This window comes from Myotis brandtii, unplaced genomic scaffold (genome assembly GCF_000412655.1).
Source record: "Myotis brandtii unplaced genomic scaffold, ASM41265v1 scaffold1227, whole genome shotgun sequence".
In the NCBI taxonomy this organism is placed as follows: Eukaryota; Metazoa; Chordata; class Mammalia; order Chiroptera; family Vespertilionidae; genus Myotis; species Myotis brandtii.
Window position 1 is genome coordinate 49,976 of NW_005354280.1, and position 25,037 is coordinate 75,012.

At 41.5% G+C, this 25,037-nt stretch overlaps 1 protein-coding gene and 1 pseudogene across 5 annotated transcripts in view; both read left to right on the plus strand.

Annotated features, from left to right (window-relative positions):
- Positions 1–19,890, plus strand: part of LOC102263861 (cytochrome c oxidase assembly factor 1 homolog) — a 23,132-nt gene extending 3,242 nt beyond the window's left edge. Inside the window, exons 1-7 of one of the 5 annotated variants that reach the window (XM_014533721.1) lie at positions 3,317–3,415; positions 3,599–3,652; positions 5,527–5,579; positions 7,568–7,670; positions 13,789–13,937; positions 17,590–17,666; positions 18,664–18,754. In XM_014533721.1, coding sequence (XP_014389207.1) covers positions 3,397–3,415; positions 3,599–3,652; positions 5,527–5,579; positions 7,568–7,670; positions 13,789–13,937; positions 17,590–17,666; positions 18,664–18,679 — 471 coding nt within the window. In that variant the 5' untranslated portion in view covers positions 3,317–3,396 and the 3' untranslated portion in view covers positions 18,680–18,754. The other 4 variants (XM_014533719.1, XM_014533718.1, XM_014533720.1 and 1 more) reach the window with 4 other exon arrangements.
- Positions 18,921–25,037, plus strand: part of LOC102263563 — a 79,224-nt pseudogene continuing 73,107 nt past the window's right edge.

Here is a 25,037-nt window from a genome sequence, read left to right on the forward strand (position 1 = left end):
TGGGCGGGGCGGGTCCCAGGGGATCTACAGGGCGGGCGGAGCGAGCAGTTATGGCTGCTCTCAGTTCCGTCCCCAGCGGCTCTGCAACTGCTGCAAACCTCGGAGAGAAAGCTGCCTTCCCGCTTCTCCCGTTTGAGTCTGGGTCCCTAGAGACTCGTCCAGATCTGGAGCTCAGAGTCTGAAACTCCCTCCCGATTGAAAACAACAACCGCACCCTCCACCACCGGCCCGCTCCACACGCACTCCGCACCTTAGTATTTCACCTCCGCACTGCGCCTCCTCTGAGTCTTGGTATGGATTTCTCTTTCCTTCTAGTTGTAGGATTTCCACTCAGCCAGCCTTCCTGTGGTTCTGGGTGATGTCTGTTCCGTCTTTTAGTTGTATTTTTGAAGTGGTTGTTCGAGGCAGCAAACTCCGGCGTTAACCTATGCCGCCATCTTGGTTTCTCCCCCTGGCTTATTTATTTCACTTAACATAATGTTCTCCAGGTCCATCCTTTTTATAGTTGAGTAGTATTCCATTGTGTAAATGTACCATAGCTATTTTATCCACTCATCTACTGATGGGCACTTGGGCTGCTTCCATATCTAGGCTATTGTAAATATTGCTGCAGTGAAAATAGGGGTGCTTATATTCGTCTGAATTAGTGTTATGGGTTTCTTCAGATAAATTCCCAGAAGTGGAATTTCTGGGTCATAAAGCAGTTCCATTTTTAGTTTTTTGAGGTAACTCCATACTGCTTTCCACAGTGGCTGCATCAATCTGCATTTCCACCAACACCACACAAGGGTTCCCTTTTAAAAGCTATTTTAAAAGATATAAAATCCGCCCTACCAGCATAGCTCAGTAGTTGAGAGTTGACCTATGAACCAGGAGGTCACGGTTAGATTTCCGGGGTCAGGGCATATGCCTGAGTTGTGGGCTCAGTCCCCAGTGTGGGGTGTGCAGGAGGCAACCAATCGATGATTCTCTCTCATCGATGTTTCTATCTCTCTCAATCCCTCTCCTTTCCTCTCTGAAATCAATAAAAATATATATATTTTTTAAAAAAGATGTAAAATCTGATCATGTTGATTTGCTGCTTGAAACTCTTCTACTATTTACATAATACTTAAAATAAGCCTGAAATATTTAACTTGACCCACCACATTCCTCCCTTCTCCCAACCTGTGATATGGCCTCACTGCTTTCTGCTAAAGCCTCATATCTTGTCTCTTTTCCCTTGTTCACTATGCTCCATCTTATCTGGTGTCCTCTCTGTTCCTTGATTGGAGGAGGTGAGGAGAATAGATGCCAGGAGACCTGTTTTTAAGCCAACATGTACTTTAGGAAAGGACAAGATCCTTAATAATTAAGTTTGTGGCTCAGAGGGACATTTTCATAGCAGGAACTCATCACTTTTCAACTACTCATAGTAAATCAAGGGATAAATGCACATGAGTGTGGTCTGTGTGGACCAAAATTATATTCCAACTGAGAAAAGAAAATTTAGGACCAGGCAGTTATTACCTTTATATTTGGTAGCTTTCACTCAGTATGCCTAAAATGACTTTATTTCTATAATACCACCCATCTAGCATTTAATTATTTGTTAATTTTGTTTTTCATGTGTTAACATTGCCTCAGCAACTAGTTGGATCACAAAACTATCCAGGGCTTAGATGCTGTGCAGCCTGTTCTTGAGTCTGTTGGTTCCCAAGGCAGCTCATTCCTTCCTTCTTGGGATAGTTTTTTCTGCTAAGAAATTCTTCTCAATTTTACCTAATCTCTGGCCTGCAGTTCCACATACTGGCTCTCATTTTCTGTGGAAGCATAGAGAACAAGCCTAACTTCTCTTACCCCATTAACCTTTTAGCTAATGAAGTAGCTGTTGTAGCTCCCAGAATTTTCTTTTAAACATCCTCAGCTTCTTTTACTATTTATAGTTATATTTACTATTCTGGGCACTTTCTACTGATGATCTACTAGTTCAGTGTTTGAAGGTGTAATTTTGGGACCACCTGTATCTGAATCACTTAAGATACTTGTTTTAACAACTCCTTTGGGATTGAGATGGTAGATTGACTTGGTGGGGGCAGGTAGAAGAGGTTAAAGAGGGGATAAATGGTGACGGAGGGAGACTTTGGGTAGTGAACACACAGTACAATATAGAGATAATGTACTATAGAATTGTACACTTGAAACCTATATAATTTTATTAACCAGTGTCACCTCAGTAAAGTCAGTAAATATTGTGATGCTTCTTGTCAGTTGGAAAACAATTGCTTTAAATTTTCACTTCAGAAAAACTGGACAGTTTACTAAGAATTAATATTTGACTCTTAAATCTATTTAAAAAGATGGTACATTGACTTTTCTAATCTTGCTCACTATTGAAACCCCGCTAAAGCTACAGTGAAAACCCAAAAGGACAAGAACTTCAGGAAAGGAGACAATAGCAATACAATTTAGAAAACTAAATAGCCCAAGAATGAGTGGAAATTAATTTAGATTCCCAAGACTCATGGTCAACCTAAGTTGGCAGAGGGAAAAGCTGAAACCAATCATATTTGCCTTATAAATCCTCAAAAAAGCCAAGAACCGGCAATACCAGGTAGCTCTAGAAATTGGGATATAGGCTGAGAAAATAGGATGACTATTGCTGAGATGTATTTCTCCCAATGGATGCCATTCACCATGGGACACAAAGCAGATAATTTCTGAATAAAGTAGCACTTACATAAGGGAAAACATTCCTAGCATTTCTCAGGAAATTTGTGTTTATTTGAATCCCAAATTCTGAGGAAAGTTATTTATAAAGTAAGGACACAAAAAATAAATTTTTCTTAAGTATTAAACCTCAGCAGTTAATATTTTGGGATACCATTGGTTCTAAGAGCTCCACTGACATCCAATGGAAAGCAAAAGCAGCCATGCAGACACACTGAATAGAATGTAAAGGTGCACATTTCTGGGAACTAAGACAGGAGCATCTAAGAAAAAAATTATGATCTAAGCATCAGACTTACTTCTAGCTGTTGTTATATATATGTTTATATGTTCTTCCTGTTGCTAGTAGTGAGTTATAAATAGAATGACTATTAAGGTTATGTGCATATTATATTTCATATAGATCCTATGAGCAGACAGCAAGTTTGGGAGTAAAATAAATCTATAAATTAGCAGTTACAACGTGTTATTCTGTTTAGTACTGTTAACCTTGCTATGATTTTTCAAGTTGTGTATGTACCGTAGAGTCAATGTCTAGAGATTCTGCGCCATATTAAAGCTTAGTCCCAGTCCCGCATTTGGTGAGTTTAACTTGTGTTCCCAGCTGCAGTTTGTTGCTTTGCTGCTGTACCCAGGCTCCTGCCTGGAGCCTGCTTGAGGCATTGGCCATGCGGCTGCTAAGGCCATATGGCTATGGAGAGAACAGGTGAGCGCTTGGGTGGGGGGAGCATGGGTCAGGGGTGAGCACAGGTCTGGAGTTAGAGAGCGAGAGCTTTGTTCTCCTGGGTTTTAACCAGAAGCCTTTTCAAAATAACCAAATATCTTCCCAAGATTTCATAGGCTTGCATTGGGGTCCACCCCCTAACCAATTATCTTTTTCCTGGGTTAGACCGACAAGCCTCCATGATCCAGAACCTCCCCCTCGGCCATTTGGACTTATTGAGTATGTCTTAATCTCCTCCTGTCCCCGTCTCCCATACACACAATCCAGTACAGGACTGGGGAAGGGAGGGGTGTTAATCCCCTTGGAGGAATAATGCCACAATTTCTTGGGGTGTGAAGCTGTAGCTTCCCGGTGAAGCAAACAGGCCTTTGCTTCCCAGCTGAGTGTGGGTAACAATGTTTGGCCTTCCCTTTGCTCTCTTTCTTTTAGTAATTAGCTAACAATGGTAACACTTTACTTCACCTGCCTATGTGCCTGCTTCTAGCATATTAAGATGAACCATGGTTTTGGCAATTTGGCGGGGTAGTGTAGAGAAAATAATTCACTTTGATAGACTCAGCTGGTAAGACATAGCCCAATGCCAGGAGTAATACAATACAAAATAATACACAGTGGAGTCCAGCAGGGTAGACGGCCATTCATGGCAGTGACAGCCTCCATTTGCTGGCCCACTTCCTGTGGCTCCCCACCAGTTCTCCACAGTGCCGCAGCTCTTGTTTCTGCCGCGCGGCCTTTGCTTGCTGTTTTTATGGATCTGAAGCCCTTCTCCCACTCCTTCACCTTCCTCTTACTCGGAGTCAGTTTCCTTTGCTGATCTCCAGACAGGGCTGACCACGTCCTTGGTGTTGCTTCCTCTCCTGGTACACCCTCTGGTCACACTAACCAGGCTTCTGCTTGCCTCTAGGCACCTTTGTGCAAATTAGGAAAAGGCACCCTCCCCTTCTTCAAGATACTTCAGAGAACTTCCAATTGTTAGAAAACCATCTTAATAAATACAGGGTGGGGCAAAAGTAGGCTACAGTTGTCCATATGGAAAATAATACATTAATAAGTAATAATACAAGCGTAAACTCTGTGTTGCCCCTACTCACGACTGTAAACCTACTTTTTGCCGCATTTGTATATGAGTCTAACTTGTTTACTCTGTGGGTGGCACCCTGGTAGGGTTGTGACATGCCCAGTTGCACAGTTGTATCTCGTGGTCCTATTTGTGTTGTAATTATAGTGAATTATCTGGATTCCCCTCATCACTGTTTGAAAGCCCGCAACAACCAAAAGCAAAAGAAAGAATAAAGGTACATATACATGCCACATTCTTGTCGGTAAAATAGCAGGGAGGGCATACCTGACAAGGCTTTTGCACTGAATGTTACGAATATATTGTAATTCAGAGACACATGATTTTTTTTTGACATTTCAGTATTTCTGAAATCAGTGGGTATCTTAAAGTCAGTATATCATGGTTGAAAGCACAGTCCCTGGAGATAGACCACCTGGGTCTGAATCCCAGTTCTACCACTTACACGCTATTTGTGTGACGTGAGGTATGTTACTTAACCTCTCTGGAGATGATACCAATGGTTCCTACTTCGTGGGATCGTTATGAGAATTAAATGAAGTATTATATGTACAGGGCTTACAATAATACCAGGCACCTAAGTAAGAGATACAAATATTCACTATAATTATCAATATTATTAAAGGTTATGTATATATTTATTTCTACTTAACCCTGAAAAGCTGTTTTTAATCCATGGTGTACAGCTTATATTGATGGCATCTTGTTTCGGTGGGCTGCTCACAGGCCCATGATGGTGTGCACTGAGGTCACATGCTCACTGCCGCTGCAGTGCGCCCTCCCTGCCCACATCAGTTTTCTGGTTGCTGGTTTTGGATTTTCTTCCTTAAGGGCAGAAGAGAAAGGGGAAAACTAGGGCCCTTTATAGACAGGGCTTGTTTTAGAGGTTAAACTTAACTTCATGTTCACGTTCTAAGGCTTGGATTGGTAATAAATCTTGACTCTATAAAATTAGACACCAGAGAGAATTGGGTTTGAAAAAGTGATTTTAATGTAAATCATTTTCTAATTGCAGGGCAAATTTCCTTTGATGATTTTCAAGAAAGCCGTGTTACAAAGTGGCAAAAGGTAATGAATGTTCCTGGCCAGGTTCCCCACTAGAATCCTCCAGGGCACCCTGAAGTTAGACAGTAGATGAAAATTGCTGCCTGAATAGCTGTGGGTTCCTCCTGGTCATTCATTTTCACTTGTGGTTGTAACTGCACATGAAGGATGGGGTGGCTGTTCTCTGCAATGTTTCAGGATGTCTTCTATTCCATGCCTCCTGCTAACTTTAGGAACTACAGTCTTGTGAGGAACTCTGCAGAGTTCTTGCTCATTGTCCTACTCGGTTGAGGGCGCTTTCAAATTAGGCAAGATCTGTCTAATGCATTCTTTGGAGATGTTTTGACCATTTTCATTATTAGACTAAATGTTTATTTCCAGATTACATTACTTTAATTGACTTTACGTTAAACTTTGATAAATATTCTTGCATGCTATATTGCACCAGCTGAAACTCTTACAGCAGTTTTTGTACATTTATTTGAGGTTTCAGCTGCCTTTTCTTAGTTAAACAAAACTATATAATACATGGATAAGTGAAAACTTTACCTTGCCTCATTTTATAAGTTGATCAAAATTCTTTATATACATAAACCTGGATTCAAGGTTATTTCTGTATGAAACTAGTCAATTTTAGCACTACTTAAGGGTCTGTTTAATTGTTGGTTTCCAGAAAGAATATTCACTTGAGGAACTTTTTCCAACAGGCCTTCTTATGGATTTATTTACTGTCACATTTCTGGAAATAATAGGTAAACAGTTGTTATTACTCTCCATATTCCAGAAATCAGAGAAGCAGACAGTAAGAATGTGTTTACCTTAACTCACAGATTCAGCATTATACCCAGTTCTACACTGTAATGCCTCCCACTCCATTAGGCCACATAAAGGCTTTGTTTTCTAAAGAAGCTCATAAAATCTAAGGTTAAGTGTTCAGGACATAAATACTTATGGTCATTTTTTCCTTTACCTAAACTTGGAATTTCCATGTCAGCTCAAAAATCAATTAATCAATCAATCAACCAATCTCTCTCTCTCTCTCTCTCTCTCTCTCAAAATGTCAGCCAAGACAGACAAAGATAAATTTTTCTCACCTAGGGTAAGGGTGTCCGCATGCTGCTTGGGCAGTCACGGCAAACTAGAAGCCACAGAAAGAATCTGAATCACAGATGTATTTTGTTAGTTTTGTTTTTTTAAATTGGTTATAAAATTTTAGAATTTAGGCAATTTCACAGGAAAAACCATTTGAAAAAATTGGAAGACTCATTCCGACTTGGCCCACATGTCTGCTCTCATTTGTGTGACATTTTCTAGCCCTTTGGGCTTTTGAATTATAACCCCTGATATAAACCCATATACTGCTCTGTTTTATGGTTGAGTATTTTACAGCTTTGAGTCAGGTTGAATGGTCTCTGAGAATGAGGAGGTTTGGCCACATCAGGCCTACATGTTGCTCTTAGCCCCACCCAGACCTTCAGGGGATAGGAGTTATGCAAGGGTTGGCTATGGTACTCTGAATTGGCTGAGTTGACTCTTCTCTGTCTGTCCATTCAGCCTGAAAGTCATGACCACAGATTCCTCATCCCCAGGGTAGGACATTTTTCCAGATACAAAAGAAAAGCAGTCAGTGGCTACCCATTCAACGGCTTATATGATTAGCTATTGCCACAAAAGGAGCCACCATGACTCAAAGTAGCTGTGATTTTTGGCCGGGCAGCATTTGTCACACAAGTTGGGGTTCTGTCTGTCAAGACAGCAGGGCTAAGGCTTGCTCTATGCTCAGCCACTACCCCCATAGCATGGGTCCTGGATTCGGGCCACCCTCAGAAGGACACTTGCTTTGGCTCCAGAACCAGCCCTGGCATTCTGACAGGAAGCAAAGGAGGAAAGATGGCCTTGTCTCCTTGTAGGCTTCCTCCTTGTTTTTCTTTCCTTTTGGGCCCAATCTAGACCAACAAAGCCCTTCACACAAACCTGAGTGTAACAATAAATTTTAATCTTTTGTTTTTAAGGCTCTAGGAAGCAGGATGCCGCAAGTGCCTCTGGGAAAAGTGATCCTTTATACCAGTGTGATGACTAGTGGGGGCTGTGCCCTTGTGTATTACCTTACACAAAGTAAGTATCCAGCAAACTGCCTGAGGCATGGCCTCTTCCTAGCTCTCTTCCCCTGTTCCTCAATCATAGGAAATACTTCACATGCTCTCTGCAGATTAGAACTGTTTTTAGAAACCAGTACGCCATTCCATTCCTGTGGCCTACTTCTTATCCTATAATCCCAGTTTTTTAGGAGCCACAAGTGCAAATAAAAGTGTTGCTGGTGGAAATTGCAGTGTCAGGAGAATAGCATTTCCATGAACCCACGTGGGAGGATGAGGTCTGGTGGTAAGATTTATTTGGGTAGAAATAGAAGGCAACCCCCAGGTTCCCAGTGTCTCATCTCTGTCCATCGCCATGAAAATGTTTAGCCTTATCTTCATTAAGCCCAGTACAAAGTCCTGTGTCCAAAAGTTCTGTCCCATGTCAAAGCTTAGTCCAGTTTCTGCCATGTCTGTCCTTATCCAGCTAGCGTAGTTTGTTCCAGGCTGCACTCTGGCTGATGCTGCCATTGATTGGAGTCTGCACAACTGCTGGCCGAATGGCTGCTATGGAGAGAACTCCAAACAAATGGGGTGTGTGCTACCAAGCAAGAGAGAGAGCGCAAGAGATTTGTTAAATAAGCTTGGGTTATATTATCTCGGGCTTGGGAAGGACAAGGCTCCCTTTTAAAATAACCTATGAACTTTCCCATCTTTTGCTTCTGCTGGTTTCATCCCCCTAACCAATCCATTTCCTAGATTTTTTTCTGGGGGCTGTGTCCCTTATCCAATCTGATCCTCTTTCCAGGCTAGAAGGACAGGTCTTTATGGTTTCAATCTTAGTCCTTCTGTGCATGCCTCATAGTAGAATCACCTCCCCCTGTACAGTCTTGGCTTCTACTAGGCATGCGTCCAGCAGAGTAATTTCTTCTTTATTGTTCTGTCCCACCTCTAGTAATCCAGGGGAAATGGATCGATTGTTCCCTGGGGAATGTGTGAAGCTATAGCTTTCTAGTGAAGCAGGCCCAACATTGGATTCAATCTATCAATTTATTAGGCTTCATAATGTCTAATTCCCTTTGTTCTCTTCCTTTATTAATATCTTGCTACTTACACTAACATATTTCCCCCCTGAAGAACCTTGGACCTTATAACTTTATAAGGGTAGTAAATGGATGGAGATCTCATCTTTGTAACATCTTCTTGTTGTCAGAGAGCATAGTGCTGCCGGTCCACAGACCCAGAGATTCTTCCTATCTGCCAAAGAAAGAAAGGAGCAAAAAGGGGGAGACCTCACACAGGGAAAAGGGGTTATTGTAAAGTCCAGGTTAGGCTGTTGCTGTCCTTGGGAGGCGGCACATGTTATATCTAGAGGATGGCGCTATTGGACAGGCTGGCATTCTATTCTAGAGGTGACAAATTTGACAAAAAGGTTAAAAAGGCTTAGTTCAAAAATGAGGAGAAATATAGCAACTAAAGGGGTGGTGAGTGGTAAGAACCAGATGATAGAAGGAGTGTTCCAGATTAAATTGGAGGAGGAGCCTCCCTGGAGAAAGGTGTGTCACACGTTTGAATCCCTCTTGTTTATCATACTTAAATTGAAATTAGGCTAAAGGGAACATTCTAAGATTTCCCTTCTGAAGCAGCCTTTTCTGTCTGCACAACTTGGGCAGAAAAGGGAAAGAGTTTCAAGTGAATATGGTAGGACTGCTTTATACTTCACTGACACAACAATTTAGTCCTGACAATAAGTTAATCCAGCCAAACCTGAGTCTCATTTTCAGATGTGGTGATGAGATGGGCTTTCAAAGTGAGGCCCATACTGTGTGAACAAACCATTTGGTAAATAATGTCATAGACATATAAGCTATGAAAATAGAAGGAAGAAAAAAAAAATACAACAGTTAATGAACACTGCTAATCATAAGTCAATTTCTGAGTCTGTAAGACTGCCAGCAGAAAAGATTTCTAGTCCTGGCCAGATGGCTCAGTTGGTTGGAATGTTATCCCATACACCAAAAAGTTGCAGGTGTGATTCCTGGTAAGGGCATAGGTTTCAGTTTTGATTCCCAGTTGGAGCACATACGGGAGGCATGAAATCAATGTTTCTCTCTCTCCCTTCCTCTCTCTACAACCAACAAACGTATCCTTGGGTGAGAATTAAAAAAAAAAAAAGAGAGATTCCAAAATGGCGATGGAGGAAGTGGAAGCTACACTGATACTCTGCCAGGAACAAACTGGAAATACAACTAAAGTATAGAAAAACGACTCTGAAAAGTCAATGAAGACTAACTGGAGAGAACCCTGATAACTAAGGATGGAAAGTGGAGACTGCATAGAGACTGGTAGGAAGTGTGGAGGCATGAAAGGGCTGGCCAGGCTCCCACAGACAGCAGCTGAAGTTCCTGACGGATATCTCAGCTGTAGAGGGTTCCCACTGAGAACTCTGGGGTCTAAACCAGTTGGGCTTCCCAGCCAGCGCACCAGAACTGAGAAAGGCGTGCACATAACATCTGGTTGTGAAAAGAAGCAGGTCATAATCTGAAAAGAAGCAGGGTTTATTTCTGCCAGGGAGAGAAGACTGGAAATGCAGGTACCTCTTAAAGGGCCAACCCACAAAATTTCATGTGTAGCTACACAACTTGAGCTCTGGCAGAGGGAGGGCAGAGTGGCCTGGAGCTGTGTGAGCAGAAGCCAGGTTTGGGGCCTCTGGGGTTGGAGCTTGGAGTGCAGCCACCCTGGTTTTCTTTGGTCAGTCATTCCCTCACACTGGAGAGGAATCTTTCTCCGGTTAACCTTTGCTATTCAGGAAGTTTTTGTCTTGGAAGAAGGCAGCAGTTGCCCCACCTATTGGAAGACCTATTGCCCTACCCTGTGGTATATAGCCTGAGGCTAATCAAAACTGAGTGTCATTGGGACTGCGGGCAGTGGTGGGTCTCTGCAGGCTTTGGGTCTTTGCCTGTTCTAATCCAGGGCTAGGAAAAGCAGACCCTGGTGCACATCTTGGTCCTTTCCAAAGGCATCCAGCCCAACAGAGGTAGCCACCAGCTGTTGATTGCTGATAGCTCCAAACAGGGTACTCAGGTACAGTAACAGCATCTGACATTGTCCTGCACTAGCGATTGGGACTCATACCAGATCACTAATACAGAGACACAAACCCAAACAGGCAGTCAAAATGGGGAGACAAAAATACAAGGCCCAAATGAAATAACAAGAGAATTCTCCAGAAGAAGAGGTAAATGAAATGGAGATAAGAAATTTATCAGACATAGAGTTCAGAATAATGATGGCAAAGATGCTCAACAGTAAGATAAAATATATAGTAACTATGAAGAATGACATAGCACTAAGAAAGGACATAGTGGAAGGAATAAGCAGTGGGTTAGGGGAAGCCTAGGATTGGATCAGTGAATTAGAACTTGGGAGAAAAAAATCAATCAGAGAATCAAAAAGAAAAAACAAGGAAAAAACAGGTGGACAGCTTAAGGGAGCTGGGATACCATGAAACATAACAAATTCACATAATAGAAGTGTCAGAAGGAGAAGAAAGTGAGCAAGAGAGAACTTCTTTGAAGAAATAATGGCAGAAAACTTGCCTAACATGGCGAAGAAAAAAGTCACAAATCCAGGAGGCAGAGTCCCAAGCAAGAAGGACCCAAACAGGTCCATGCCCAGACACATCATAATTAAAATTCCAAAAATTAAAGAGAAAATCTTAAAGGCAGAAAGAGAAAAGCAATTTGTTACTTACAAAGGAGCTCCCCTAAGACAGACACCTGATTTCTCATCAGAAACTACAGGCCAGTAGGGAATGGCATGAAGTATTCAAAGTAATAAAAACCAAGGATCTGAAACCAAGATTATTATATCCAGCAAGGCCATCATTCAAAATAGATGGTAATATAAAAAGCTTCCCAGAAAACAAAAAACAAAAAAAAGCTAAAGGAGTTTATCACCAACAAAACCAGCACTGCAAGAAATGCTAAAGGGACTGCTGTAATGAGAAGAAATATATAGGGAGAGAAACATAGGCATAAAGAATTAAAATGGCAATAAATAAGTACCTATCAATAATAACTTTAAGTGTAAATGTCCAATCAAAAGACATACTAGTACAGTGATGGTGAACCTATGACATGCATTTTTTGGTTGGTTTTTCTTTGTTAAATGGCATTTCAATATATAAAATAAATATCAAAAATATAAATCTTTGTTTTACTATGGTTGCAAATATCAAAAATTTCTATATGTGACACAGCACCAGAGTTAAGTTAGGGTTTTCAAAATTCTGACACGCTGAGCTCAAAAGGTTCGCCATCACTGTACTAGTAGGTTAGCTGAATGGATATAAAAACATGACCCAATTATATGCTGTCTACAAGAGACCCACCTCAGAACTAATGACTCACACAGGATGAGAGTGAAGGGATGCAACATTTTTCCAGGCAAATGGAAAAAAAAAAGCTGGGGTAGCAAAACTCATATCTGACAAAATCTATACTAATAAAAGGGTAATATACTAATTAGACCAGACATCTTCCAGAAGTCCTTCCGGATAAAGCTAGGGTGGTGGGCCCAAGGCAAAGGTGGATAGGGGTGACCAGGCTGGCAGGCAGGTGAGTGGTTAGGAGCCAGCGATTCCAGATTGCAAGAGGGATGTCCGACTGCCGGTTTAGGCCCAAGCCCACAGACATATCTATACTAATAAAAGGGTAATATGCTATTTAGACCAGGCATCTTCTAGACATCATTCTGGACATCCTTCCGGACAAAGCCAGGGTGGCAGGGCATAGGCGAATAGGGGCTATAGCTTTCCAGTTAAGCAGGCTCAATATTGGATTCAGCTTCCCAGTTTGCTAGGCTTCTTAATGTCTGGTTCCCTTTGCTCCCTTCCTTTATTAATATGTAGCTACCTATACTAACAAAAGGACCCCAATTTCTCTGCATAAGAAGCCTTGCAAAAAGTAAGATGGGCATTCACTTCAGAGTGTACAAAGGAGATCCAAGATGGTTGAGATTATGTAAAGAACAGAGAGATACCAGATGGTTCACAGGTGGGGAAAACGGGCTCTATTTTCCCAGTGTGCTCAGCCTGTTGGTCCTGCCATTCTTTGATGTTGGTTTAGTGGAGGAGGGGACCTTGAGCAGGGACTCTCTGGTGAGAGCAGGAAGTAAAAGTAGAGTCCAGGATGGCAAAATCTTGACAGTGTGGCTTCCAGTCCACTGCATTCAAGTGTGAATTTGTAAAGACAAGCCATAGTTGTTGTAACCAAGACAGTTAAGGTCATTTAATTGCTACTGGTTGTGAAGCAGCAGCATTTTTTCTTTTCAGAATGATTTTCTTTGAAGCTCCTCTATGCCTTCTCAGCTTGGCTCTTCACCCTCACTCTACAGCATTTTTGCTTTTTGCCAGGATGTTAGAATCACCAACAGATAGCCGAACAAAGCACACTGTCCCCTCCACCATTCTTTCAGTTGACCAAGAGGCTCTCTCCCTAGTACCATGCAATTGTAGGGAGGTGCTTCCTGGGGTTCCTCAAAAACTTTGGGCCAAGAAGGGTACCTGAGACAGAGCAGGTTATAACTTACCTACATGAAATGTCAGCATAAATCTGTAAACTTGAAAAAATAGCATTTTAATGTTCTATAATCTTGGCCTGAGGGTTTTGTTGTTAATGATGTTATGATCTAGTTTATGCTGGTTTATCCTGACCTTCATCTTAGTGGAAGTTCAGTCATAGATTTCTGGCCCCAGCTCTAACTTGAACCAGCTGTGTCTCTTTGAGAAAATTATGGTTCTAGGACCAAAAGGAGCTTGAGAGAAGATCTGATCAAACCCCTTAGATGAAGAAATGAGGTAGTAAATGAGGTCAGGAAATGAGAGATGAAGAAATTGAGGCACAGAAAGGTTAAGTACTTAGCCCAGCATCGTCTGCCACATCCCCACAGATCCTGACTTTGTAGGCTTTGATTTTGGAGTTTTTAAAATGGACAGTTTAGAGTAGATTTTCCCTAATTCTTCCATCTCTAAATTTCATAATTGTATCTGTTTCCATGTTGTACATAAATTGTATCATTTAACTTTCTACAGAGTCTGCCAAGTTCAATAAAGTTCAATAAAGACAACAAAAATGTAACAATTCTTTTCCACTTAGAAGCTTTTTCCAGGGCTTCCTATTACCAGTTGGCATTGGAGCAGCTGCATAGCCACCCTGAGGCCCTGGAAGCTCTGGGCACTCCTCTCAACACTCACTATCTCCAGCTCATGGACAAGTACAACTTTGTGGACATTGCTGATGCCAAGGTAACGTGCTCCCCAGCAAACTAGGCTAGGTGCCTACTGAAGGATAGGAGGGGCTGCCCAGTCCGAGAGGCAGCAGGAGTAAGGATTTGGGAGAGGTACTACTTGGGACCTTTTAAAAACAATTGGGGATTAATTTATTCTCGTGCATTTTTCTTCTTTTTAGGACAGTTGATGTGGCAGGGAATGCAGTGTTTCTGCTCAAGTGCCATTTTGAACTGATAGAGAAATGACCAGTGGTAGTTTGCCACCACATATTTCAGCTTCAAACTTGAAATATATCTACAGCCAGTTAACTCTTATTCAAATGTAAACAACTTTTTTAAATTTTAGTTTTGAAGCTTATTTATTTACATTGATTGTCTGGAATGCCAATCTGTTTTTTCCAGCTCTATTTTGTCTTCTTTCATAGTTTACCTGTTAAACCTCAGCCGAATATAAAATGCATTTGTGTTGAGTACATTCTGAGCTAGAAAAGTGATTCTAAGTTGTGTGGGGAATACAGAAATGCAGAAGGCTTTCTGAGAGTTTATAGTTTAAAATTCCAGAATAAGACAGGGTGAAGCAAATACTAGAGTAAAGGCTGTGAGTGGAGTGGTTAGTGGACTGGGGGCAACTAGAAGGCTGCAGCCTCACTGTGTGAGGTGCACACACTTGATTCTGTGGCCAGCAGGAGCTCTGAAGTATTTTGAAAATAAGGGTGTGATGCTTTGACCTAGTTTATTTTTTTGTTACTGTTTTTATTTTATTTTTCATGGAAATAGTTTTATTGTGTTTTTTTTTTCTTAACTATAGTAGCAATTTGTGCTCAACTATTCTGATAAATATTTGGTCTGGTTTTAAAGCAAGGTGAATTCATTCAGATTAGGAATACCCAGGGACTGGAAGCCTTTAGGAGAGCATTGTGGCCACCTGGGTGTACAGTGGTGTGGGCATGATTCAGAGCTGTGGGCTAGAGGAATGAGAGCTGGATATGAAGGCTATGGTGGTTGCCAGGTGATAGGACTGGGTAACAGTTTTGTGGCAGGAGAGAGGTGTGTCAGAGATGATGCTCTAATGTCTAGCATGGATGAGTGGAAAGACAGTGGTGCCATTAAGTGAGAGAGGGAACCCCAAGGAGAAAAGGGAAGAGAGTGGACGTGTATTGAGTGCCTGCTCTGTGCCTGCTAGCCTTATTTTCATTGTCTTCAACTTCCTCACACCATGTGGTGTGGCTCCTCTGTGTTTCACCATCTCTGTTCACTTGGCTGGATCCCTGCAAGCACAAGGACTCTGAATGGCCAGAGATTGGGTCCGGCTATTCAGGGTGTCTCCCAGCTCAGAGCACAGGGCCTGGCTGCGATGCTCAAGAAGCCTGCAAGCACCTTTGCTGAAGGCAGGTTGATGCAGCATCAGCTCTCTGATCTGGTGATCCAGTGACTGGGACACCAAGGTAATTTCAGTGGGAACCTTCTCTGAAAGCTGGCCAGGCCCAGCTCTTCCTTTGGCCCAGTCTTCTAGCACATCTGGCTGCTGCTGAGAGGCTCTTCCCGCCCGCAGCCCAGGCCCTCGGTGGCTGTGTGACGGTGTCGGCTGTGGTGCCGGGCACTGGTCTCTGCTGCTGCTGAACCCTGTGAGAGCAGTGACAGGAGTTCAAGCCTGCTCCCCAGAGCCTCCTCTCGACCCAGCCTTTGCTCTTCCAGTTTGTACAGTATGTGTGACATCCTGTCAGGGTTCTTCACTTCCTTTACAATCGGCTATTTATTAGGTTGCCTCTATATAACACAGGGCATCTTATCCCCAAATCCCTACTTGGAGTTTCTTTATTTTGTTCAGAGGTGAGAAGTTTCAGTTTTTCATAAGGAGCTGTCATATTGAAGGGTTTCCCCCCCAAGTATATGTGTGAAATCGTCTCTAACTACCAACACGTTGGCTTATCAGACCTCCTGCTTTACTCTTGGCAAAGTCTGGGCAGTGAAGAACCAAGTTTGTAAAGTACCTCATCACACCCAGAGGCACAACTGCCTGAAGTTCAGACACTGATCCCTCTGCTGTTCTTCAAAATCCTACTTCTGCCCTTTTATCACACATGCATCCCTTTTTTTTGTTTTTCTTTTGGCATGCAGAGATGCTCAATGTATGCTCTGTTGCTTAATTGTATAACCCTCTGAGAAGAGCTGTGGCTTGATTCCAAAAGTAGAACTCTGAAGAATCACTCTGAGTGACTTGGGGTGTGGAGCCACCATTCCAAAGTCTGTGTCTTTAAAGTGTATTTAAATAAATGAAAGAGGATTTTGGAAAACACTAATATGTGTACCCAAGCACTCTTTCTCTCGGTGACAGTTTGCTGTGGATAAGATACACCATCTCTCAGCCCATGAAAGTACCTTTGCCTATCACCTGGGCATAGGAAGGCACCCTGGGAGGCGCCTTGTGATGGGTTTCCTTGTTACAACATTGTGTCCCCTTCACTTGGCTCAGATTGTCTTTAGTTTTCATTGAGAAACAAAAGATTGCATTCAATATTTTTTAAATAGTAGCATATTAGTAAACACCTACCAGCTCACTCTGAGGTTCCCAAGCTCACTCCCTAGGCTCGGGGCATGGCAGCATCCAGGCAGCACCTGTCCATGTGGGGTGAGCCCAGCCTGTGGGGGGTGACTGGTGAGGATGAACTAACCAAGATTTCCTTGTCTTTCCCAAACGAGCCTTTACATTTTTCTTAAGACCTGTTCTTTATGGTCCAGGTTAAAATGTGTACCAATTTGCTGGTAATAGTTTCACCTTTTAAACAGTGGACTTTTTTTCCCCCCGTCTACTTTATTGTGAAAAGTTTTAAACATACAGAAAAAAATAAAAGAATGTATGCTGCGGAACTCACATAGTAGCTACCTGGATTCTACAAATAGTGTTTTGCTCTACTTGCTTTATCCCATACCTATTCATCTAGCCATAATAAGGTTTGTCCATGAACAACTTACTATTTTCAAATATCCACATACTTGATCTTTAAACACATAAGAATATATATCATTAACTAGAGTTTAATATTTGTGTATGGCTCTTTCTTTTTTAGGTAGAATTTACAGTCTGTGAAAAGTACAATTTAAGTGTCTTATTTGATGAATTTTAACAAGTACCCTTCAAGCTCCTTTCTAGATGTGGACTGTTCCCAACACCTGATAGTTTACTCATGCTGTTTCCAGTTGGTCCCCTCTCACATCCGCCAGCCCGAGCAGAGGCAATCACTTCTCTGATATTCCCCCCCCCAGTGTACTTCAGCCTGTTCTAGAGTATGCAATTCCTGTTGGGTGAGGCTCTTTTCACTCAGCATGTTGTTAATACTCATCCATATTGTTGCTTGTATCAGTAGTTCTTTTCTAACTGGATTTTTAAGTAATCATTGCAAGTACTCAGAGTATTGAGTTTGGCATATAAGGTCTCCTTGCTAAATAAGAGGGGGCTGCCTTTGACCTCACCAAACCATCCAAAGTGGGGCAGGACATTGGGAGGGGGCCAGATAGAAAACCAGGTGGATTCTCCAGGAAGGCTGAAGTTAGAAAATAGCCAGATTCTGTAGATAAGCACTGGTTTTTATAGGGTTAGCTCTATCATTTTTTCATCTCTTGAGAGGACAGCGACATATCTAATTATATCTCTCATTTTACACTTGTAGTTGAAGATTCCTGTCTCTGGATCCAAGTCAGCAGGCCATCTCTATGTCATCTCCTCCAGGGAGGCCCCCTTTAAAAGGTATTATGGGAAAGTGGGTGTGTATGGAGGAAGGGGACCTCCTGATGGGAACAATCCTGATTCCCATTTTCATTTGTAGTTATGTAACTGTGGTAATAGGAATTACTTTTTCAAAGCTTGAAAAGCTTTACAGCCAGGACAGCAAGCTGGTGCTTTGGCTCTTAGTCCAGACATTTTATCCAGTGCAATCCACCAAATTGTCTACTCCTTATTCTGCTGAATATGAAGAACTTGACAGTTACAGTGTAGGTCTACAATAATTTTACACTTCTGACACTACTGCCTCAATCATTACATATAAATAAAGACATGGCTTCCTATTCCAAAACCATTCAACACATTCTTTATATAAGTTTTGCATACCATTAATTGGCTTTACTTGTCTGGTTGCCAAAAGCTGTATTCACTCATTTCCTCAGGGAAGCTCTCTCAGAGATGCTGGCTGTTTAGCCAGGATGTGTTTTAATTCCCTAACACAAAATGAGCAGGTCGCTGTTAGGCCGCCCCCTCGTGCCTCCCCCTCATGAGCACATTGACTACAAAGTCTGGGATTAGTGGAGGAGCTGGCCAGGTTCTAGCCAAGAATTGAAGGCCCAAGTGAATGAGGAAATGGGGAGTAAGGTGCTCCTTTTCCCCGAGGCCCCTTCAGTTTACCCATCAGTCATTCATTGGTAGCTTGCCTTGAAATGGTGCTGGTTAAATAATGAGAGCCTATAATCAAACATAAGCCCTAGCCAGTGTGGCTCACCCTAACCATCATTCTGGTCCAGGAGGTTGCTGGTTAGATTCCTGGTCAAGGGCACATGCCCTGGTTGCAGCTTGATCCCTGGGTATGGGGTGTGCAGGAGGCAGCTAATTGATTTTCTCTCTCTCTCTCCCCTCCTGACCTCCCACCCTCTTTCCCTCCCTCCCTCTCGCTTGAAAAATCAATAAACTACTCTTTAAAAATAAATAAGATGTGAAAATGTTATGTTCGCCTCGTTATAACATGAATTAGTGTTTACAAAATTTAAGACAATATTCCAAACACCTGTTTTTTCCCCCCTTTTGACCATTTGACCATGTCATTTGCCAGTGTTTTCTGGATTACTTTTGGTTTCTATCAGGTGGCACCTTCAGGAGGTCTTCTTAGAGCTCAAGGATGGTCAGCAGATTCCCGTGTTCAAGCTCAGACAGGAGAATGGTGATGAAGTAAAAGTGGAGTAAAGGTGATCAAAAAGACCCAGCTTTCTCCAAGCACGGCCTTCCCTCATCAACATGTCCCCTCTATGCCCTCGAGCCAGTTTTCCAGCCACCAGAGCGATGATTATATGTGCTGGCATATGGTAATTTTAATTCTGATTCGACCACAATAAACACTATTGAGATTTTACTTAATCAGACAGAAATGTTTACTATAAGTTTATAATTATTTGAAAGTTCTCTACAAAGGCACAGACTAAAAGGCATCAGTATTAATGAGATGTTTGTTGATTTGCTGGTTCTCATCTCTTTTCTTTTCCTCTCCCCAAGCGCTCCTCCTACTTTTCAGCTGCGTCAGTGAGAAGAAGATTTACTCAAGAGGTTTTTAATTGTCCATGTTGGAATGCTCAGGAAGTACAGCCTTTTGTATCAGTCACTCTACCCTGAATTCATATTGTTCAGTAGCTTGTGGACATTCTCATTTTGTAACTTACTGCTTCATTGTTGTTTTATTTTCTAATTTGTTTTTTAGTTTCAACTGTTTGCCCAAATAAAGGTTTGAAAAATAGCTGCTTTACTTAAAACATTTGGAAAGCCTAAAAAATTTGTATCAGTACATAAGCACATGTAAAACATAGGAAAGTTAGAACTAATAGGTCCTTATCCTCAGCTTTCCAAACAACTTAACCACATATTAGAGAACCAGACTTTTAGCTTTTTGGTAGTTTTATAAAGGGACTGTTTTATAAAGTCAAAGATCTTCATTCCCTCTGAGCACCAGAGCCTACAAAAACTAGAGGTCAGGTACCTTTGTTTTAAAGAACTTAACATAAATGTATATATAACCCACGGACACAGACAATAGTGCAGTGAAGGCCTGAGGATGGAATGGGAGCAGAGTAGAGGGATTCAGTGGGGGGTGGAGGATGGGGAGTGGGATATCTTTAATACTTGTAACAATAAAGATAAATAAAAAAAAAAACACAGGGCCAATTTAACCCTCTTAGTATTATAGGCTTCATGCAATTATAATTGTCTACAATAACAGACATGCTTGAGCTCTTTTCCTACATTCTTTTTTTTCTTTCTTTTTTTAAAATCTTAATTATTGAAAGTATTACAGATATTCCCCCTTTTTTCCCCTGTTGCCCCCTTCCACCCAGTTCCTGCCCTGCCCTAGGCCTTCATCACCCTAATGTCTGTGTCCAGAGGTAAGATCTTTGGTTAATTTCTTCCTGCTCCTCCTCCCCTCTTCTGAGATTTGTCAGTCTGTTCCTTGCTCCCATGCCTCTGATTTTATTTTATTCACCAGTTTATTTTGTTTATTAGATTTCTTGTTCTTTTATTTTGATTTTTAGGTTCAATTGTTGATAGATATGTATTTGTTGCCAGTTCATAATTTTTAACTCTTCTTCTTCTTCTTCTCCTCCTTCTGCCCCTCCTTCCCCTCCTTCCCCTCCTTCTCCTCCTTCTCCTCCTTCTCCTTCTCCTTCTCCTTCTTTCTCCTCCTCCCTCCTTCCTTTCCCTTTTCCTCCACCTTCTCCCCTCCTCCCTCCTCCTCCTCCTTCTCTTCCTCCTCTTCCTCTTCCTCCTCCTCCTCCACCTCCACCCCCTCCTCCTCCTCCTCCTCCTCCTCCTTTCTCTTCCCCTTCCTCTTCTTAAAGAATACCCTTCAACATTTTATGTAATTCTGATTTGGTGATGATGAACTCCTTTAGCTTTTTCTTCAATTCTAAATAATAGCTTTGCTAGGTAGAGTAATATTGGTGATAGATCCTTACTATTCATCACTTTGAATATTTCTTGCCACTCCCTTCTTAACTTCAAAATTTCTGTTGAGAAATCAGCTGACAGTACCGGTGCACCCTTGTAGGTAACTGACTGCTTTCCTCTTGCTGCTTTTAAGATTCTCTCCTTGTCTTTAATCTTTGGCCTTGTAATTATGATGTGTCTTGGTGTGGGCCTCTTTGGGTTCTTCTTGTTTAGGACTCGCTGTGCTTTTCAGACTTGTAAGTCTGTTTTTTTCACCAGGTAGGAGAAGTTTTCTGTCATTTCTTCAAATAGGTTTTCAATATCTTTGTCTCTCTCTTCTCCTTCTGGCACCCCCATAGTGGGAATGTTGGTATGCTTGAAGTTGTCCCAGAAGCTTCTTACACTACCTTCATATTTTTGGATTCTTTTTTCTTTTTGCTCTTCGGATTGGGTGTTTTTTGCTTCCTCTTATTCCAAATTGTTGGTTTGATTCTCAGAATCCCCAACTCTACTGTTGAATCCCTGTAACTTATTTTTATTTCAGTACTTTAGCATGTCTTTGACATTCTCACTAAGATCCTTGAAAGTCTCATCAAGATCCTGGAGTAACCTTGTAAGCATGGTTTCGAACTCTGTATCCAGTACTTTGCTTGCTTCCATTTCTTTCATTTCTGACATATTTCTTTGTCTCTGCATTTTGGCTGCTTTTCTGAGTTTGTTTCTATGTATTAGGTAGAACTGCTTTGTCTGTGTCCTGTAGGGCCTAGTGGCTCAGCCTCTACAGTCACCTGAGCTGAGCTCTCCAAAGTGCACCCCTGTGTTGGCTGTGTGCACAGTCTTGTAGTTGAGCCTTGATTGTTGTTGGCATCACTGGGAGGAATTGACCTCTAGGCCAATTGGCTGTGAGAATCAGCTGCAACTATAGTGGAAGAGCAGCTGTGCAGGAGATACCCCTATGGAGCAGGACTTGCTTCAATGGGGCTTTGGTGCTCACTGAGTCTGCCTGTGGAGTGTGTCACTTGTGGGTGTATAGAGTTGTAATGTGCTATGGTCTGAAGCTGTCTACTGGGTGCACTGGCTCTAGGGCCTCCAAGGAGGTGCAAAGTCAGCCACTACCTGAGGCCACCTGGCAGGAGCTACTGAGAGATCTACAGATGCCAGCTATTTGTTTTGAGATTGGAAGTTCCCAGGCAAGGCCCAGCTGTGAAGCAAGACAGGTTGGTGTTAGTACTGGGTCTTGGGCCCTTTTACTGATAGGTTTGGGGCATGCTGCAGCTTGTTTATTTTAGCAAAGTCTGAAGCCTGAGGCAGGACAGGCCATGCATATGGAAAAGCTGCTGCAAAGAGCTTGGAAGGGGCTGAAAATTGGATGGGGTGGGGGTCTCGGAATCCCCAGGGTGAAGCAAGCAGTGTATTCCAGGCTGATGGAGATTCAGATATGGCTGCCAGTCAGCCTTGCAACAGGGGAGGTCCCAGCAGGAATAATGACCCCTATGCCCCCTCCGGCCACCCCGTCTGGGAGAAAGCCATCTCCGAGTTCCTGCCCTGATGCCGGACAATCCAGTTTCTCCCCGTATGTGTCCGAGTCCCTGCCTAATTTGGCTCAAGTAGTGACAAGGGCCTGGGACCCACTGTGTCTGGTTTCACTTTGAAAAAGAAACAATGGAAGAGCAACTGGAATAAATAAAAGTAGTTAAGGAAAGCAAACAAACAGCAAGGAGATGTAGATAGGAAACAGGGATGGAAGCTATAATCCCCTAATGTACCTTCTTTTTTAGTTTTGACTTTGAAATCATGTGTTTAATTTTGAGAAATTAAATTACAAAGAAAAATGTTTAAAATATTGAAATAAACAAACCATATAGAGAATAAATATTTCAAGTGACTTTAAAACAGTTCTGACTCAACATCCTTGGTGGGATATATTCTCGTAGCAAAGAGAAACCCCAGAAATCTTAAACTACATTCAGTAGTCTAGTGTTAGTGCGTGTACACACACACACACACACACACACACACACACTTTCTCTCTACATTTGTGACTCCCTTCTCAACAGAGAGAAATCTTCTAGCTCTAGAATTTCGAACTTTAAAAGCAAGAAACCCTACTAACTAGAGTTCAATATATTTTCGCATTTTAAACATAAAATTTAAATACACCAGTCTTAAAGTGTACAACTCTATGTATTTCCATAAATGCTTGCACCCATATAATCCATAGATTTATAAAGATAGCAATTATTTCACCCATTGTTCCAGAAAATTCTCTTGGACTCTTTTCTAGTCAAGCCCCTGCTCTTCCTCTGCCCCCATAAATTTATTTTTGGTGCTTGGGATTTGTTCATGAATTTAGATGACAAAATTGTAATTGTTGAAGCTGGTTGATGGATACATGGGGTTTTCTTTTACTATTTTCTTTTGTGAATTTTAGTCAATGTCCATTTTTATTTTATGTTATAGTGTTAGTTCAGGGTTAGCCTCCTTTGCTGAGTAAGAGGCCACTAAAACTTTCTTTATTCTCCTTCATGAATTATTCTCATAGACCTTGAGGTTTTAAAGTGATAAGTTAAAAAGGTATCAGGACATCTCAGGTGAAAAAGACACACAGTGTGTGATTTCATTCATGTGAAATGTCTAGAACAGGCAAATCCACAGAGACCAAAAGTGGGTGAGTAGTTGAGGGTCTTGGGGAGCAGTAAAGTCACTGCTTATGGGTTTTCCCTTGGAATGATGGAATGTTCTGGAATTACAGGTGCTGGTTGTATAATACTCTGAATGTACTAAAAAAACCACTGAATTATACACTTTACTAGTAAAAGGGTGAATTATATTGCATGTAAATGATATCTCAATAAATATGTTATAAAATCATTTTAAAACCATTAAATAAATACTAGGTGTACTGGTTAATAATGGCGGATTTTGTAATCAAAGAAAACATGATAATTTCAAGAGAAACATCCAAAGTGCTTTATTAAAAGTAATGTTCATTGCTAGCTATACATTTCCCACATGTTTTAGGTAATTTGTGGATACCATCCCAATAGAACTTTTCTTGTTTTGAGGCAAACCATTCATAGACCCAATTTTCCACTTCTTCGTATGTTTTGAAGCGCATGTGACATGGATCAGAACAAGTGGTAATCTGAAGGAGCCAGGTCTGGTGAATACAGCGGGTGGGTTAAACGTGTCTTTAACTAGTTTTGAAGTGTGTGATGGTGTGTCATCGTGAAGCAAAATTACTTTGCCGTGTCTTCTGGCACATTCTGGTCAAGAGGCCACTAAAACTTTCTTTATTCTCCTTCATGAATTATTTTTATAGACCTTGAGGTTTTAAAGTGATAAGTTAAAAAGGTATCAGGACATCTCAGGTGAAAAAGACACACAGTGTGTGATTTCATTCATGTGAAATGTCTAGAACAGGCAAATCCACAGAGACCAAAAGTGGGTGAGTAGTTGAGGGTCTTGGGGAGCAGTAAAGTCACTGCTTATGGGTTTTCCCTTGGAATGATGGAATGTTCTGGAATTACAGGTGCTGGTTGTATAATACTCTGAATGTACTAAAAAAACCACTGAATTATACACTTTACTAGTAAAAGGGTGAATTATATTGCATGTAAATGATATCTCAATAAATATGTTATAAAATCATTTTAAAAGCAATAAATAAATACTAGGTGTACCGGTTAATAATGGTGGATTTTGTAATCAAAGAAAACATGATAATTTCAAGAGAAACATCCAAAGTGCTTTATTCAAAGTAATGTTCATTGCTAGCTATACATTTCCCACATGTTTTAGGTAATTTGTGGATACCATCCCAATAGAACTTTTCTTGTTTTGAGGCAAACCATTCATAGACCCAATTTTCCACTTCTTCGTATGTTTTGAAGCGCATGTGACATGGATCAGAACAAGTGGTAATCTGAAGGAGCCAGGTCTGGTGAATACAGCGGGTGGGTTAAACGTGTCTTTAACTAGTTTTGAAGTGTGTGATGGTGTGTCATCGTGAAGCAAAATTACTTTGCCGTGTCTTCTGGCACATTCTGGTCATTTCATGATCAAAGCGTGGTTCAAACTGATTATTTATTGTAGGTATTAACGGTTTCATCTGTTTTAGAAGCTCATAATACATCACACCTACCTGATCCCACCAAACGCAGAGCATTGTCTTCTTTCTGAAGCGATTTGGCCTTGCAGTCGATGTTAATGGTTGACCTGGAATAACACATGATTTTGTCCATTTGGTATTCTCAAAATAAATCCACTTTTCATCGCCAGTCACAATTTGATGCAAAAAAGACTTTCTTTCGTGCCGTTGAAGCAACATTTTACTGATGACTTTTCGGTTTTCATTTGTCTTTTGTTCAGTTGATGTGGCACCCATTTTCCTTCCTTTAAAATCTTTCCCATTGCTTGTAAACGATCAGAAATTGT